The 17,037-nt window shown below is 56.6% G+C and overlaps 1 protein-coding gene across 1 annotated transcript; it reads right to left on the bottom strand.

Moving 5' to 3' along the window:
• Positions 1–2,001: 2,001 nt before the first annotated feature.
• IGFBP4 (insulin like growth factor binding protein 4) lies at positions 2,002–16,524 on the bottom strand. Its single transcript, XM_056127912.1, has 4 exons — positions 15,605–16,524; positions 7,716–7,873; positions 6,934–7,068; positions 2,002–3,160 (listed from the first exon to the last, which is right to left on the bottom strand). The coding sequence occupies exons 1-4, from the start codon at positions 15,951–15,953 to the stop codon at positions 3,026–3,028; spliced, it is 777 nt and encodes a 258-aa protein (XP_055983887.1). The 5' UTR covers positions 15,954–16,524; the 3' UTR covers positions 2,002–3,025.
• Positions 16,525–17,037: the final 513 nt, after the last annotated feature.

Here is a 17,037-nt window from a genome sequence, read left to right as displayed (position 1 = left end):
AGCAGCCAGGAGTTGGCTCCTCGGGTGGGCAGAGGATGCAGTGCATTGGGGGTCCCCATAGGCAGTCAGACCAGAGGAGGCTTCCTGGATACCCTGAACTAGCGCACAGGGGTCTGCAGGCTGACAGTCACCTCCCAGGTAGGGGCCTGGCTCCAGGAGTTAGGCTACACACACGTGTGTGCACACACACACACACAATGTGCATACCATCCACACATGCACATGCACACACACACATGCACACACACCATACACTCTATGATCACATATGCACACACACGCATGGACACACACACATCCGCGCGCACACACACACAAAGTGCATACCATCCACACATGCACATGCACACACACACATGCACACACACCATACACTCTATGATCACATATGCACACACACGCATGCACACACACACATGCGCGCACACACACACACACGCACGCACACTCTCACACCATTCCATTCGCATGCTGTGTAGATGCACAGCATGCGGATGGAGATGAACTGGAAATCAGTCACACCCATGTGGATTGCATTTCCAGGACTGAACAGGGAAGCCTGGTAAAGCCCCAAGATACACGACCTTTCAGCCCCAAAACACATCATGCACACATCAGAACGCATGCATGCACATCAGGAATCTAGGAGTCAGACCTGTTGAATGTGCTGGACAGTTTTCCCTCTTTCCCCAACTGTAGGGCAATTGCTCCCGGCACTAAATTACACAAAGCCAGTCTCCTGATGCCCCAGGACATCCAGAAGCAGCTTTCGTCCTGATCAGCCCTAATTTACTTCTCTGAGCTTCACAAAATATTGTCTGAGGGGCCAGAGAGATAGTACAGCAAGTAGGCCAAAGCATGCAGCCGGCCCAAGTTTGATCCCGTATCCCACATGGTCCCCCAAGGAGTAATTACCAGGAGTAACCCCTGAGTGTCGCCAGGCGTGGACCAAAAACAAAACCTAGGGAGGAGGAAGAGGAGGAGGAAGAGGAGAAGGAGGAGGAGGAGGAGGAGGAAGAGGAGGAAGAGGAGGAGGAGGAGGAAGAGGAGGAGGAGGAGGAGGAGGAGGAGGAGGAGGAGGAGAAGACATTGTTTGGGGTGGAGGTGTGACTCAGTAACAAAGGACATGCCTGGGCCAAAGCGATAGTACAATAGTACAGCAGATAGGGTGTTTGCCTTGCATGTGGCTGACCCGGCTTCAATCCTGACATCCCATATGGTCCCCCAAGTCTGCCAGGGTAATTCTTGAGTACAGAGCCAGGAGTAACCCTTGAATATGCCGGGAATGGCCCCCAAATAAATAAATAAATAAAGGACATGCTTGATGCATGAGGTCTGTGCTTGCTCTCAAAAATCAGCAAAAAGGGGTTGGGGGGGGCGCTGTAGCAATAGCACAGCAGGTAGGGCATTTGCCTTGCACGCGGCTGACCCGGGTTCAATTCCCAGCATCCCATATGGTCCCCCAAGCATGCCAGGATAATTTCTGAGTGCAGAGCCAGGAGTAACTCCTGTGCATCGCTGGGTATGACCCCACAAAACAAAAACCAACCAACCAAACAACAACAAAAAAAAAACCCACCAAAATAAGGAAACTACACCAAAAAAAATTTTAAGCAATTGTTTCATGGCTGGAGAGACAGCACAGGGCTAAGGCACTTGCCTTGTATGCAGTTACCCCTAGATCGATTCCCAGCACCACTAGGAGGGAAGGAGCCCTGAGCAGAGCTGGAAGTAAGACCTGAGCACCACTGGGTGTGATCCCAACTGCCCTCCCCCAAATGCAATCATTCCCAAAAACACTGCTTATCCACCAGGATTCTGAACACAGAGAACACAGACTTGGGGGCCAGGGAGACACCCCACCCCAGGAAGAGGCTATGAGGATGAGAAGGGCTGGCTAAGCCTCATGGTCCTTTACCTTGTCTGACAGGACCAAGGGCCCCCACCAAGGCTCCTTAGAGCATTCCTTTTTGTAACTGGAAAGAAAATCACCAAATACAATTGTCTTGGTTTTTCCTCTTTTTTTTATTATTATTTTCTTCTATTTTGTTAAAAAAAAAAAAGGACTAAGACATCATGGCCAGCGGGTGGGTCTCTAAGTCTCCTTCTATCCATCAGGCTGGAAAACGCCTGGGCAGAAGCAAGGAAAGGGAGATGCAGGAGATGTTCGGGGGAGGCTGGCAGTGAATCCCTAAAGAAGGGTGAGCCTGGGGGGTGTGCAAGGGGTAGGGAGAGTGGGAGAAGTCACCTCTCACAACAGATGGGTCCTCATCTCCATCTCCCGTATGCAGTTCAACTGACACCCCCATTCTTTCCTCCTGTCCTGATGCAAACCTTCCTCGGACCCGCTTCCCTCTCCCTTAGCAGGGTTGTCAGGCAGCCAAGCGGATGGCGCAGCATCTGACCCCAAGGTGGGCTTGCCTTTGCACCTCCTCCTCCCGAGGGGATCTGGGAAGCAGGAATGGGGGGGCCCACAGTTCAGAGCCGTCAAAGCGGACTTGGCGTCTGATGGTTGAGCCACCTGCCACCCCCACTCCCCTCCACCTGCACCTCAGATCTAGCTGCAGGGTGGGGACCGGGCCCTGACATGCAGCTACTTTCTTCTTGCTCACTGCTAATGGGGCTTCTCCTCTCCACAAGCCCGTGCTCGCCCCCAGGAACCAGCCTGCCTGCCCAAGTCAGAGGAAGTAGGAGGAAGAGCCCTGGGGCTGGCCTGTACTATGTAGTCAATAAATGGTTTTAGATGGCAGGAGGCAAAAAGGAAACCGGGATCAAACGGGGAACGTCCTTGGGCGCCACGCAGGCGCTCTGGGACCTGGGAGCACACCCCTAGGCCTGGGCTAACTCTAACTCCAGGGGCACACTCGTGCTCATCCACACCCACACACACACCAGAGGGAAACTTCTGGGCCAAAGGCAGAACCAGGACTCAGATGTAGGCTCCAAGTCAGCTCTGCAGCCTCCAGGGGAAGGGGGTGGGGGTGGGGGAGTTGGGGGTACGGAGTCCCCTGCCTGCTCGCAGAGATCACTCTCGGAAGCTGTCAGCCAACTGGTGGCAGTCCAGCTCCCCCTTGGGCTCCAAGCCCCCCGGAAGCTTCACTCCTGTCTTCCGGTCCACACACCAGCACTTGCCGCGCTGCCCGTCCAGGGCTGGGTGGCACTGCCAAGACAAGAGTAAGAGAGGTCAGTACCCAGGCCCCATGCCCCAAGCCCAGCCCAGCCCCCAAGATGGGCAGCTGCCCCACAGAACCCTGAGTACTGACGCTTTCTGAGGTACAGACCCTCTGAGCCCACTGGCATAAAGAGAACCTGGCTTTAGCGAACATCATTGAAGATAGACCTCTGAGGAAATCCTCTCTGCCCGGGCAAGACTGGATCTGTTCTTTTTTGGTAGTTGGTGGGTACACCCGGCAATGCTCAGTCAGAGATTACAAGATTCATTTTTTGTCTTCTTGGTTCACACCCAGTGATGCTCAGGGGTTACTCCTAGCTCTGCACTCAGGAATTACTCCTGGTGTTGCTCGGGGGAACATATGGGATGCCAGGGATTGAACCCGGGTTGGCTGCGTGCAAGGCAAACGCCCTACCCAGTGAACTATTGCTCAGGGCCCAGTTACTCGTGATTCTGCACTGAGAGGTACCACTATACTATCTCTCTGGGTCCCTGGATTTTTTTTTAGGGGTGTTTGTGTTGGACACATGTGGCTGTGCTTAGAGGATAATCCTGGCTCTGTGCTTAGGGGCCACTCCTAGCCATGCTTGGAGGGATTTTATGAGGTTCTAGGGCTCAAACCAAGACCAGCCATATTTAAGGCAAGCACCTTAAACCCAGTTCTATTTCTGCATCCATAGACCTTGAAGGTATTGCTAGGTTAATGAGGCTAGGGATCTGATGAGATGAACAGAACTCTCTCTCTCTCTCTCTCTCTCTCTGACTTTCTTCCCACTGCTCCCCAACTAGGGACCACACCTGACAGGCCATACATGGTTCTGGGCCTGAACTCAGGGACTAGGGCACACTAAGCATGTGTTCTACCACTCAAGATAGGCTACCCCACCTAGGTGAAAGATGCTTGCAGTGTGTGTATCTGATTGAATTGGGACTTTAAGAACTTTAAGAATGGGGTCATGGGGACTCCAGAGGTTGGCTTGGGAGTTTTCATGCAATTGAAACCCCAGTGCCACCTGCAAGTACTGATCTATTTCTCTCAGAAATGATCTGAGAGTTCTGCTCAGCAAGAAGGGTCCCCGAAGACAGCTCAGCAGCTTAGAAAGCCTCCAGGGCAAGCATGAGATCCTGAGCTCGATCCCAGGGGCCGCACTGACTAGGCCACCCCGACTCCCCATGGCATGGGGCCTCCAGTGAGCAACAAAAAAGAATCAGAGTATAGGGAAGAGCAGGGTCCAAGTTAGAGTTGGGGTAAGGCCAGGATAAGAGTTTAACCTGGATTGGGAAATAGGACTAAAACTTGAGTTGGGTGAGATCAGAGCCCAGGTCAGAGAGGAAACTTGGGTAAAGTTAAGGTCAAGGTCGGGGATGGAATAATAATACAGCAGGGAGGGCATTTGCCTTGTACAGCATTCCATATAGTCCCCTGAGCATCTCCAGGAGTAATTCCTGCGTGTAGAGTCAGGAGTAACCCCTGAGCGTCACCGGGTGTGGCCCCCCAAACAACAACAACAAAACGTCAAGGTGAGAACAATGAAGGAACTCAGAATGTGCCAAGGGAGAGAGTACAGGCATAGATAATAGGGCATATATGGGGCCCCCTGCACCCGGTTCCATCTTTAGCACCACATGCTGGATGTGGTCCTGGTGGCCCCTGGGCACTGCTGGGGTCACCTTGGGGTCCCCAGAACTGCAGGGTCTAAGCAGTACAGTATCCTCAGGTCCTTTCCCTGAACCAGCTCAGTTATCAGAGAATCTCTAGGAACTGACCCTAAGCACTGCTTGAGAAGCCCAGAAATAATTTTCTGAAAAAGTAGCTAGACTAATGTGTGGGTTGGGACTAGACAGTGGAAAAGGGGAGGGCAGGAGAAACAAAGGTATACGTGAGAGTCAGAAATAAAACCGGAGTAAAGAGGCTAGAGCCATAGTACAACAGGTAGGGCATTTGCCTTGCACATGGCAGACCCAGGTTTGATCCTCGGCACTCCATATGGTCCGCAGAGCCACACCAGGAATGATCCCTGAGCACAGCGCCAGGAGTAAGCTCTGAGCATCACCAGGTGTGACCCAAAACCAAAAAAAAAAAGAAAGAAAGAAAAAAGAAAGAAATTGGAGTGAAGAGTGTCTTCACTCCAGAGAATTGGCCTAGGAATAAATGATCAAGAGTAAGAACTTTCAGTGGAATAAAAACTGGGGGAGGAAAACATATGGAAAACCCATATGTTTTGGAAAACATTTTCTAATGTTTTGGAAAACATTTTCCATATGCTTTAGTAAAAAAAAATTTCCAAAAATACGGAAAACCCAAAAGGCTGGATGGAGCACAGGCTCTGCATATGGGAAGTTCAGGTTCGAGTCCCAACACTGTATGGTCCCAGAGGACTGCAGAGTGGCCCCCAATCCAAACAATAATAACAATGATAATAGTAATGTAGCAATATTCATTCCTGCAATGTAACCAACATTCCACACTTATGTCAAACAAAGGAAACCTGAGAAAGTTGTGTGGACTCTACAAATTTTTTGTCAAAAACTGTTTTAAGAGATTAAGTCTATTCTTTTAATTCGGAGCACTTCTTTTGTTGAGACAAAGATCCAATAAAGAGGCTGGAGACAGTGCTCAAGTGGCTGAGGCCATGCACCACGTGGTCCTTTGAGCTGGGAGCTCACTGGAAGTGACCCCTGAGTGCAGAGCCTGAAGCAGCCCCAGTACCACAGTGTGTGGCCCAAAAACTAAAAAAAAAAAATAATAAAACAATAAAGGGGCCAGAGTGATAGTACAGTGGGTAGGGCGTTTGCCTTGCATGTGGTGGTCAATCCAGGTTCAATCCCTAGCATCCCATACGGCCCTCTGAGCACCAGGAGTGACTCCTGCGTGCAGCACCAGGAGGTAGCCCTGAGCACAGTGGGTGTGACCCCCAAAACAAAACAAAAATAAAATAAAATGGTGTTGGGCTAATGACTGGAGCTAGGTTTGGCAGTGGCTTCCAGAAGGGACCTTCTTAATACTCACTGCACCCAACCCCTGGCACCTCCTGATCATGCTGGGATGTACAGACCAGGGTTTTCCTGGCCCCCTCCTAGCTATGCTCTGCAGGCCCAGCCCACTCTGTGATTTGTCTCCAGAGTACGGCGTGGAGGAATGTGTGTTGATGCCCAAGAGTTGGAGATGGGTATCCAGGCCACCAACAGCCCATTCCCGGCTCATATCCATCACCCTTCCAAGCAGAACCCTGGGTGACCACCTTCACTTTCCCCCCTGCATGTGGTGGTCAACCCAGGTTCCTCTGCCTATGCTCCCTCCCGTGCTCTCCCATCCCCAGCGGTCACACCTCCAGGTGGTCTGGCTGCTCAACTGGGGGGAAGGTGAGGGCTCAGTTTCCCCCTAAACTCCTCAGGACCCAGGCCCACCATTCCCAGATGAATGCTCAGAAATTCAGGGAGAAGGAAGAGGAACAGAGAAGGGTTGGAGAGAGCATGTTGGTAGGAATAGATACTCGAGGTTCTCAGATGCTGAATTCTAAGGGCAGTGGCCCAGACAGGGAGATGGGATAACTGGTCTACCAGGAACCACATTAACCCGAATCTGTGATTTGGGACCCACCATCACTATGGGAGTAGGGGAGGGGTGGGCCAGGGTGTCAGGGATTCAGGTTGGAGTTAGAGAGAACTTCCCTTTCTGAGGAGTCCCCCAAGCTGTGCAGACCTGGGAACGCCCCCAAGCTGAAGCCAGGGCCAGTGGGGATGAAAGAAAAGAGATTCACCTGCTTGGGGTGGAAGTTGCCGTTGCGGTCACAGTTGGGGATAGGGATGATGTAGAGGTCCTCGTGCGTGCGGCTCTGCGAGGCAGCCAGCCGCTCCAGGGCCCGATGCAGTTCGCTCTGGCAGGAGCCCTGGGGCTGGGAGAGGAGGAAACTGCTCAGAGAAGGGCAGAGGCAGGGCCCTGAGATGGCCCCAGGGGCGAGTGCACAGGATGTGTCTACAGGAGGCCCAGGTTCAGCATAATCTTCCCCCCAACCCCTATCACATATCACACACACACACACACACACACACACACACACACACCACTAGGAGCAACCCCAAGCAAAGCAAAGCTGGGACTAGCTCCTGAGAGGGAGGGGACAGGACAGGAAGGGGGTGATTTCTAAGCTGAGGGAGAAAACCACCAAATTCAGTTGGAAGATCTCTCAGAAAGGACAGCCCAGCCCAGTGACAACCCCCCCGCCCCATGCCCAGCAGAGTCAGCTCCTGAGTTGGTTGGGGAGAATCCAAGAGAAGAGACAGGACCCATAGAGGGTCAAGACAAGCTCTGCTGGTGGCCACCCAGGGTCATATTCAACCTCAGTGAACCAGACAGCCTCTCATGAAGGGGGGTAAAGGCACCCCCGTCCTGATGACAGAGGAGGCACGGTTTGAACATGTCCTAATCTGGGAGTGCCAGTGGTGTGTGTGTGTGAGCGTGCACATGCGCATGTATGCATGTGCGGGGGTGTGCACACGTGTGTGTCTGCCTTCCATGACCACAGGCTGCAGAGGTCCTCACCACAGGCCTCACGTCTTCCCGGGGGACCCCGTTGACCTTCATCTTGCTCCCGCCGCTGCTCCGGTCTCGGATTTTGGCCATGTGTTTCTGTAAGCATCTGCGGTCATTGGCGCTGCAGGGGCTGAAGCTGTTGTTGGGGTGATCCCCCTCATCCTTATCTGCAGTGGGGGGATGGGGAGAGGTCAGTGGGGGGAGGGCTCAGCACACCAGCCTCGCTCACTCCTGCTTTTTTCTTCCTGGAAAGAAAACCTGCAGAGAGATCAACCCTCGGCCCACTCCCCAGCCCCCTGCATCTCCGCAGGAGAATATTCTTGAAGTTCTTGATTTGTCCGTCACCCCACCCAGTCCAGCCCTCAGATGAGTCGAGTCAAGTGATGGAGCTGCCTGCCAGCAGGAGAGTCCCCTGGGCCCTTCAGGGAGGTCTAAGGCAGGCAGAAGCGGGTGTGCAGGAGAGATCTTGCACCCCTCCACTACAGCTCCTCTCACTAGCCCCGGCTGCTTCCCCATCCTGTCTCCTTTCCTGCTCTCTCCAGTGTCTGGCTGAGCCAGACCAGGTTCCCCAGATCCAAGGCGCTCCTGACTCTTTTCCAAAAGGCCAGAATAATCGTCAAGAGTGATGAGAATCTGGCCCCCAAGGCACTCCCCATTGGCTGGACTAGAGAAAGTGTGTGTGTGTGTGGGGGGGGGGGTCCTTTAATGCGTGCATGTGAAAGTGTGAGTGAGAGAGATGCGTGGGAACATTCTGCAAGGCCTCAAGGGAAAAGAGAACACCCTCACACACCTTTTCAGAGCCCCATCCCCAAGCCCCTCACCCAGAGATTCAGATGTGCTGCAAAGTTTCTGTCTGTATCTCTGCTCCAGGATGCTGGGGTCTGGAGGTGGGGGGCAGTGATCCCTCTCCCTAGGACCACCTGGAAATGCTCCCTGAACTCAAGAAAGCCATCCCGGAGCCAAGGGGGTGGCCGATGTAGAAGATAAGCCTCCCTGTATGAGGTCCTGCATTGGATCCCTGGCGGCACCACAAGACAAATTAGTAGGGGCTGGGTAGAAAGGCAGTGGGCAGGAACAGCTTCACATGCCGGAGTACCAAGTTCAACACCCCATACCACAAGGTCCCCCAAGTACCACCAAGAGCCACCCCAAAACGATGCAAAACAACAATAAAATAAAGGGTAGAGAAGAACCCCTTTGAAGTGCTGGTGGCTCCCTCCTGCAAGGCTGAGCTGCTGGGTCGGGCAGGGCAGCTCATGGCGGCCGAGTGCTCAAGTCCTGCCAGCATTCCAGATGTTGGCAGCCAGACAGAAGGCTGCATCTGGTTTGCGTCAAGGCTTTTTTTCCTGAGGAGTTAGCAGGTTCCCTCACACATGGCAGCCATCCCGGAGCTGTCTCTGGGTCAAACGGTATTATTTTCCGCCTAGCCGGAGTTAGTTGCAGGGGGGGAGGGGGACTCTTTATATTCTCCTCGTTCGGGGGGTACAGGGTGGGGAAGAGAACAAGGGAAGCCAGGCCTTGTTCAAACAGTCATTGTCAAGGTCCTACACCAAAGTGGTTTCTAGAACTGAGTCTCTAAGGCTGGGAAGAAAGTGAGAAAAGGGAATCAAGGAGAGAAGCAGAGACAAATGCCACCCTGTGCATCCAAGGACTGTCCCCAAGGGATTACTGCCTCACAGGTGACATCAAGTCCCGAAGGGTCAGTCAAGAAGACATCAAGGAAGACCTCCATGACAGTATTGGGGGCCAAAGTGGTGCATGAATTGCAGAAGACCAGGGCTGTGCCTACGAGGTGCATCAGAAAGATCCTGAAGAGCTGAAGACTTAGTACAGAGGGGAAAGCACTTGCCTTGCACACAGCCAACCCCAGTTTTATCCCGGGGACCACATATGGTCCACTGAGCACTGCTAAATGTGGTCCTTCCCTCCCATCCCTTGCCAAAAAAATGAAGGATACAGACTTTTCCCTAAAAACCCTCCCAAGGAAGTATTCTGGCCCCCAAAGTTCAGATTAGCCAGTCTCATTCACACCTACATATACACGCATACACACTTGCACACATATAAACACGAAGATGGACACGCACACACACCCATACACACATGTACTGTGTCCACCTTGCCAGAAGCTGGGAGCCTCATGCTGGGGCTCATGCTGTGTTTCTGGGGGAGAGGAGGGTTAGGTTGGAGCTGGAGAATGAGAGGAAGAGGAAGTGGAAACCCTAAAAAAATCCAAACTAGAGCTCAGCACAATGGAGGCTGAGAGGAAACACAGGCAACCGCATTGGGTCGGGGAAAAGCTGGAAGGGAGCGTGGGGACATGCAGAACGCAGCCCACGGCGCTGACTGAGGGACACCCTCGCAACATGCAGGGTCTTCTCGTTGAAACTGCTGTGGTCCAAGAGCCAAGAGAAAGTACTGCTTTGCACACTGACACTTGTTCCTCTTGGCAAAGGCTCTGCCTGCAACATGATTGAAGGAGTCCAGGAGGGATTTCTAAAGCAATGGGACAGCCCGCGCTGGAGGGCGGGCGTGCCCAGACTGGTTGAGGCCTCAGGAATCCGGAGATGGGAAGGACAAGTCCCACCGCAACTGGACTTTGCACGATGAGTTTCTCTGAGCAGAACTCACCAGTGACAAAGGCTCGGGGTTTAGCCTTTTGCTCAGGAGGTCACAAGAAGTCAAACTCAATCCACTCCCTGACCTGGGGCTCCCTGGGGCCCAGGGTGAGCCTGGAAACACACCTTTACTTTCTTGGGGGGCAGGACCCCAGGGCATCTATAGGGGGTGATTTGCAGAGAGCTGAGAAGACAGGCAGCCTGGTGCCCACGGCCTCCCACCCCCCTCCCCCCGGATTTCCCCCTGCCCAGCACTCTGGTTTCTCAGCTCAGGGATGAACTTCAGGTGGACTGCACCAGGTGGGAGAGAAGCTTCCTGCTTATGGGGCCTTATAGGGACCACGGATCTGCTTGCTTAGGCACCAACACGCTGGGCCAACACGCAGGGCCGTGGTGCCCATGCCCTTGGGCGCTGGGGACTGGCCTGGCCCAGACACAGCCAGGGGAGGGCAGTAGCTTGTTGATTCTCCCTTTAATCTGTAACATGTCCTTGCCCAGCCTTGCTTCACTGGCAGATAGGGGGACCCACCCCAGGATCCTCCCCCCAGGCCTGAGCGCAGGAGGGTGAGAGGGTCGCAGCATTGGATCTCCGGCTTGGCATCTTCAACTGGCTCCCTCCCTGCCCACTCAAGAGTTCCAGCTCCTTGGTGCTGCTTCTTTGGGGGCCATCTTCCAGAACAATTCCCTCCTCGTGTGCTGCCCTCTCAGCCTTCTGGAAAGTCTGACTTCTGGGCCTGGGGAAGGCCTGTTTGGGAGCAGGGGCTGTTGAGGGAGACCAGGTCACCCACCCCAGTCCCTCCTCGGAGCTAGACCAGCGACACCCAGGCACAGGGGGAGGGAAGCATCCCAAAAGACAGCTAGGGCATTGCTGGCAGCAAGGGCCATGAACAAAACAAGACACCTTCCGCTTCCTTGCAGCCTGGTTTGATGGCCCTGACTTCTCCTCAGCTCTGGTTACTCCCTCCATCAAGACATCCAGAGGGAGAGCTAGAAGTAGGTGCTAACCTTTGTGCATGGACAACCCTGGTTCGGTCCCCAGCACCACATACGGTTCTCTGAACTCCAACAGAGTGCAGGGCCAGGAGTAAGCCCTGAGCCCTGCCGGGTATGTCCCCAAAACCAAACCAAAAAAAAAAAAAAAGACACCCAGAGTGAGGCACGTGTGTCACCTAGGATTTGAAGGGGCATCTTTTTGCCCAGCAAGAAAAGTCTTTTGGGGCCAGGGACATGGTTCAAAGGGCTGGAGCTCATGCGTGGCACATGGGAAGCCGACGGTCATCCTCAGCAACACATGGTCCCCCAGCACTTCTGGGAAAGATCCCCCAGCCCTGAGTTGGGAAACATCCCCATCCCCCGGCCCCAGCACTGTTTGCCCTCCACTTTGTAGATGGCAGCTGGTGCCGGTCTGGAATTTGCTTGCGGTCACAAGGGTTTTTTAGAGCAAGCATCTGCTACTTGTTTTTGTTCTCTGGACCACACCCAGCTGTGCTCAGGGCTTACTCTGGGCTTGGCGCTCCGGGATCACTCCTGGTGGTGGCAGGCAAGGCAAGCGCCCTGCCCGCTGTACCATCTCTCCAGTCGCAGTTCCGTGAGCTGGTTAAAAATTTCTTTCAGTCCTGCTCAGGCTTTAGACACAGGCCTGGACAGGCCCCGAGCAGGGGGATGGGCAGGGCCCCTCAGGAAGTGGGAAGAGGTGAGTGCAGGTTCACACCTGAGTGCTGCCTCAGTGGGTCTCCAGACCCTTGTTCACCTGCTTTCTGTGAACCCAGAACTCGGCAGGACTTAGTTGCTCTATGCTGTGAATTCAGGAAAGGGATTTTTCCTAGACTTATACATCCTATCATAGTAAGACTTTATTTTCAGGGAGGATTGCTTGCTCCTAGCTCTGTACTCAGGGATCACTCTTGGGGGGTGGCGGTGAATTCAGGGACTATTATGGGGTGCCAGGGATCAACCCAGGTCAGCCACATGTATGGTAAGTGCCTTAGCTCCTGTATTATCTCTCCGGTCCCTCTGTCTACTACTTGGATTGGACAAGCCAAGCCCAGCCCTGCCACTGGGGTTTGGCCCTTCACCCCGTGCCATGTTGCTGGCTCAGGTTGAAGACAGGACAGCTGACCTGTCCTTCTAATGTTTACAGCAGCAAAAGGCTCCAAAGTCCACCCACCATGCCTCTGAATGTCCCTGGCTTTGCTCAAGGGAGCCCCGTGTGCCCTCAAGTCCCAGTATCAAAGAGAACTAAAGCTTTGATTCGATCTTCTCCTCGCTCCCACCCTCTCCATCCCATCTAGTGGCTTCTGACTCCACATGAGAGAGACGCCCCAACTCTGTGAGGCGGGCTCCAGCATCACCCCTGGCATCACCCCTACCTTAGACAGAGGGGGAATAAAGCCAGCAGGAAAGGGGGGTGAGTAGAGCTACCCTCCGCTCCGGGTCTGTAAGCGGAAAAAGTTCTGCCAGCTAAAGCAAAGCTCCCTCCCTTCCCCCAGCAGAGATATTCTGGGAATTTCTGTTCCCATGACATGACGCGGTTCCCAGTATTGAAGTCAGGGCATAATATTTGCTGTGTTGACTAAAAATTAACCCAGCCTACAAGTCCCCCTGTGCTGCCCCCGCCCCCCAGGGGACCCAGAGCACAATGCGAGACCTCCCCAGACACCCACACACCGTCCACCTCTGACCCCATCCCCGATCACAGGAGCTGGGGGCCAGTTCTCTGATGCATTTTGTGGGCCTCAGGGGCCCTCAGCCCTTTTCCTGGCTCTGAAAGCTGGTATGGGAGGATTGGGGTTAGGGGTGGGGCAAGGGCTGGAGGTGAAAGGGGGACACTCCCCTGGGGCACTTGGTGAGCAGCTAGGCCAGAGGCCAGGGAGGGGGCAGCCAAGTGGCTGCTGGGCCCCATCACCTGCAGAGGCTCAGCCCTGAGAAGAAAAGTCAGGAAGAAAGACCTGGTCCTTCTACCAGCGACGCCAGGCAGGGGAGGCCATACTCAGGTCCTGGGCGGCCACACTTGGCCCCTGGCCCATGTGCAGGGGACGCTTATGTGAACAGTGGAGAACAGGCCCAGGGCCCAGTTCCGGCCAGCTTGTCCCGCAGAGACCAAACACGGCTGCTGCACAACTCAAGGGGGCGCCTCTCCCAGAGTTGCTGCCCCTGGGCCCAGCACTACTTGGATGCCTAGGGGCAGAGCGGCTTTGGATGCAGCTGGCCAAGCAGGTGCCACATCTCCTGGGGTCCTCTAGGCTTCCTCCTTCCCTCTCCAGGCACCTGGATACTCTGCAGGGGTGGAGAATGAAAGGGGTGGGGGGGGGGGGGGGAGGCGGTGATAGGGATCACCTAGGCCTATCCCTCTGCAGGGACCCAGAACATCTTTTTAGGGCTGAGTGCATAATGTGCCAACAACTCCATATCTCCGCGGCCACCCTAATTTGAGGCAGGCTCCCTCTGGCCAGTTGGGAAGAAACAAAGGGAGCGTGCCCCGGCTCATTCCTGGAGAGCCCACATTCCCAGTTTCTCCGATGCTGGCCCCCTCCTCCTACTGGCATGCAGCCCTGCCTCCCCCAGGACCCTCTTTCAAGATGGTGTAGGCTGGCATTTTCTCCTGGGATGTTTTCTACTGAGCCATCTCTCACCACCTGGCCAGCCCCTTGCCGGAAGGGCATGGAGGCCCCTGTACCCCCGGGGTCCACCTCCTTCCTGTTTTCCCTGCATCCTGCTCTCCTCCGTGAACATGTGGCGGAGAGAGGAAGTGGGGCCGTCTGGGACCCAGGGCAGGAAGCTTGGGGCCAGAGTCCCTGCATCCGGGCCCCAACAATGGAAGCTTCAAGCGCAGGAAAGGAGACAGCCGCCCACAGAGGCACGGGGAGGGCACAGAGAGAGGCCGAGACACAGGCAGCCACCCAGAAGGCAGACAGAGCTTCTAAGAGTAACCCAGAAGACAGAAATACAGACGACAAAGCCAGTCGTGAGCCGTGAGCCGGAGAACCCTGGGAGATGAAAGTGTGAGAAGGCGGTGGGGTGGAGAGGCAGCAGAAACAGCCAAGGGGGGCGGGGGGGGGGGGGGAGCCTCTCGAGCAGGGGAACAGCTGGGGAGGGGCTGAGGGCTGCCAGGAAAGGAGAACTCGAGAAAGCCTTTGCAGAGACTAGAGGGAAAGAGACAACAGCAAAGAACAAAGAGAAAGAGAAGTGGGGGGAGAAGAGAGGTCCTAAGGCAAAGCCTAGATGCTCGCTGAGAAAGAGAAAAAAAAAGAGAAAAATCTAAGGATGAGTTGGGGGCGGGGGGTGGGGGCAGAGAGACAGTCCAGTAGGTAAGGCCCCCTTGCACAGGGCTACCCGGGTTTGATCCCCAGCACCCGCTATGGTCTCCTGAGCCCACTTGATGCACTCAGATTGCTAAGAACAGAGCCAGATGTGAGCGTTGTGCGCCCCTCCAAGCCCCAGAAAAGAATAAGTTTAAGGCAAAAGGCCTTCTGAGACTGTCTCTGTCTGTCTCTCTCTCTCTACCTCTGTCTCTGTCTCTTTGTCTCACCCCACTTAGGTTTCTGCAGCTCTGGGCTGGAAGCCAAGTCTCACTCCTCTTCAGCACCTCGAGTGGCACGTGTGGGAGAAAGGCATGGGTGGGGGTGCCCAGGCCTGCCAGAGGGGAGGGCCCACCTTCTAGAACCTCTCAGAGTCACATGGGGGACCTGTGATGCCCTCCCCACAAAGTCCCTAGAATAGGCCAGTCCCACTGCACCCCCTCCGCCTCCCAAGTTCCAGCCTGGCTTTCCCAGCCCCGAATTTCACTTGTTAAGAACAGAAGCCCCCCACCTCTTCTATTTTTCTGGCCTGGGCACCCCACCCCCTCATGAGCTGCAGGCTGACCCCATCACTTAATTGTCCAGTTTCCAGAGCTACTTACTCTGACACCTTTTTTCCCAAATAGGCACTCTGGGGGTGGGGGCGGGGGGGGGGGAGGGGTTCCGCGGTAAAGCACTTACTTGTCTTGCATGTGTGAGGCCCTGGATCTGGTTCTGACACTGTCCCCCTCCATCTGGCCCCCACCTTGGGAGGTTTCAGATGGACAGTTGGGGCAGAGTCCTCTGAGATGGTGGCAACAGGCTGCTGGGACTCTCGTGGACAGGACTGCGTCTGTCCCCCCCCCCCCCACCCCAGCCGGGCCCTTCGCCCCCACCCCCACCCCACTCCAGGGGACGGGCCTTCCAGGCCGGAGGGAATTGGGGAAGGGGCTTCTGGGGGGCGGGGGCCCGCGGAAGGGAGAGCCAGGCTGGGGCACCTTACCAGAGGGCTGCAGGCTTTCCTGGATGGCCTCGATCTCCGCCAGCTCCATGCACACGCCTTGCCCGTGCATCAGCGTGTGCAGGGGCTTCTCCACCCCCCGGGGCGGGTAGCAGCGCAGGCCCGTGCCGCAGCGCGGGGTGTACACGCCGCAGGGCATCCCCTTGGCCAGGGCGCAAGTGGCGCAACAGCCGCAGCCGGGCTCCCGCACCAGCTCCTCGCAGCCCACCGGGGGGCGGCAGCGCGCCAGCTTCTCCTCGGAGCAGGGCGGGCAGTGGATGGCTTCGTCGGCCCGGCTCGGCCCGGGCCCGGCGGCCAGCAGCAGCGCGGCCACGAGGCAGAGGGGCAGCATGACCGCGCGAGGACGGGGCGCGGGGCGCGGGCGGGGAGTGCGGGCGCGCAGGGCCTGGCCGGAGACACGCGCCTGGAGGACCCGACCCGGAGGAGGGCGCGGGGCGACGGGGCGGTCCGGCGGACGGGCAGGCACCGAGCCGGGGAAGTTAGCAAGCGGGCAGGAGGGGAGCGAGCCTGGCCGCCGAGACGCTGCGCCGCATCCTCGGCCCGGCCCTGGCGGAGGGAGGGCGGCGGGCGGGGGCAGGGGGCTGAGCGGCTGCCCGGGACCGACTCCCCCGGACTTTATACGGGCCCCTGGCCACACCCCCGGCGCCTACCCCGGGGTGGGGGCACCGGGCGGGGGCGCCGAGGGGAGCGGGAGGCGCGGCCGGGACGGGGAGGGGGCGCTGTCCGGAGCCGCCGCCGCCGCCGCCGCCGCCGCGACTCCACCGCCAAGTCCTAGGGGCGGCGCAGTTTGGAAGCCGCGAGCGCTGAGCCCGAACCCGGGAAGGGACGGAGGGGTGGGAGACGTGAAGGGCCTGGCCCTGCGCCCCCTGCCCCGCCACCCTCTCCCCGCCCAAGCGCCCCGGCCCTCCTCCCTCCTCGCCCCGACTTCCCGCTCCGCGGGTTCCGTCCCCCTCGGGCTTCTCTCCCACCCCCAGCTCGGAGCTTCCAGACTCTGCGCGGGAGCGCCAGGAGGGAGGGCCGGGGGACGGCTGGCGGGCGGGCGGGCGGGCACCCTCCCCCCACAGGGCCGCGGAGGGCCTCTTGCCACACTCGCCCTCGCAGCGCCCTCCACGCCCCCACTCCCCTCCCCTCCCCCGGCCCCCAATCTCCCCGGGGCTCGGCCATGCCCCGCTGGAGGGAAAGCACTCCCCCCACCGTGGAGGGACGTGCCAGCCTCTTCCTCCGCCCTGGATGTTGGCCTCTAGACCCACTGCGAGAAGGAGCTGGGGTCGACATGGACCACCCCCCCACCACACACACACACACACACACACACACACACACACACACACACAGCCGCTGCGCCTCGCACAACTCCAGGGGGCGCCGTTTCTCTGTCCCTGTCATTGGTGGAGGTTGCTGTGGCATTTTTCCAG

Source organism: Sorex fumeus, unplaced genomic scaffold (assembly GCF_029834395.1).
Source record: "Sorex fumeus unplaced genomic scaffold, SorFum_2.1 ptg000063l, whole genome shotgun sequence".
Lineage (NCBI taxonomy): Eukaryota > Metazoa > Chordata > Mammalia > Eulipotyphla > Soricidae > Sorex > Sorex fumeus.
This window is presented reverse-complemented; position numbering and strand designations above follow the sequence as displayed.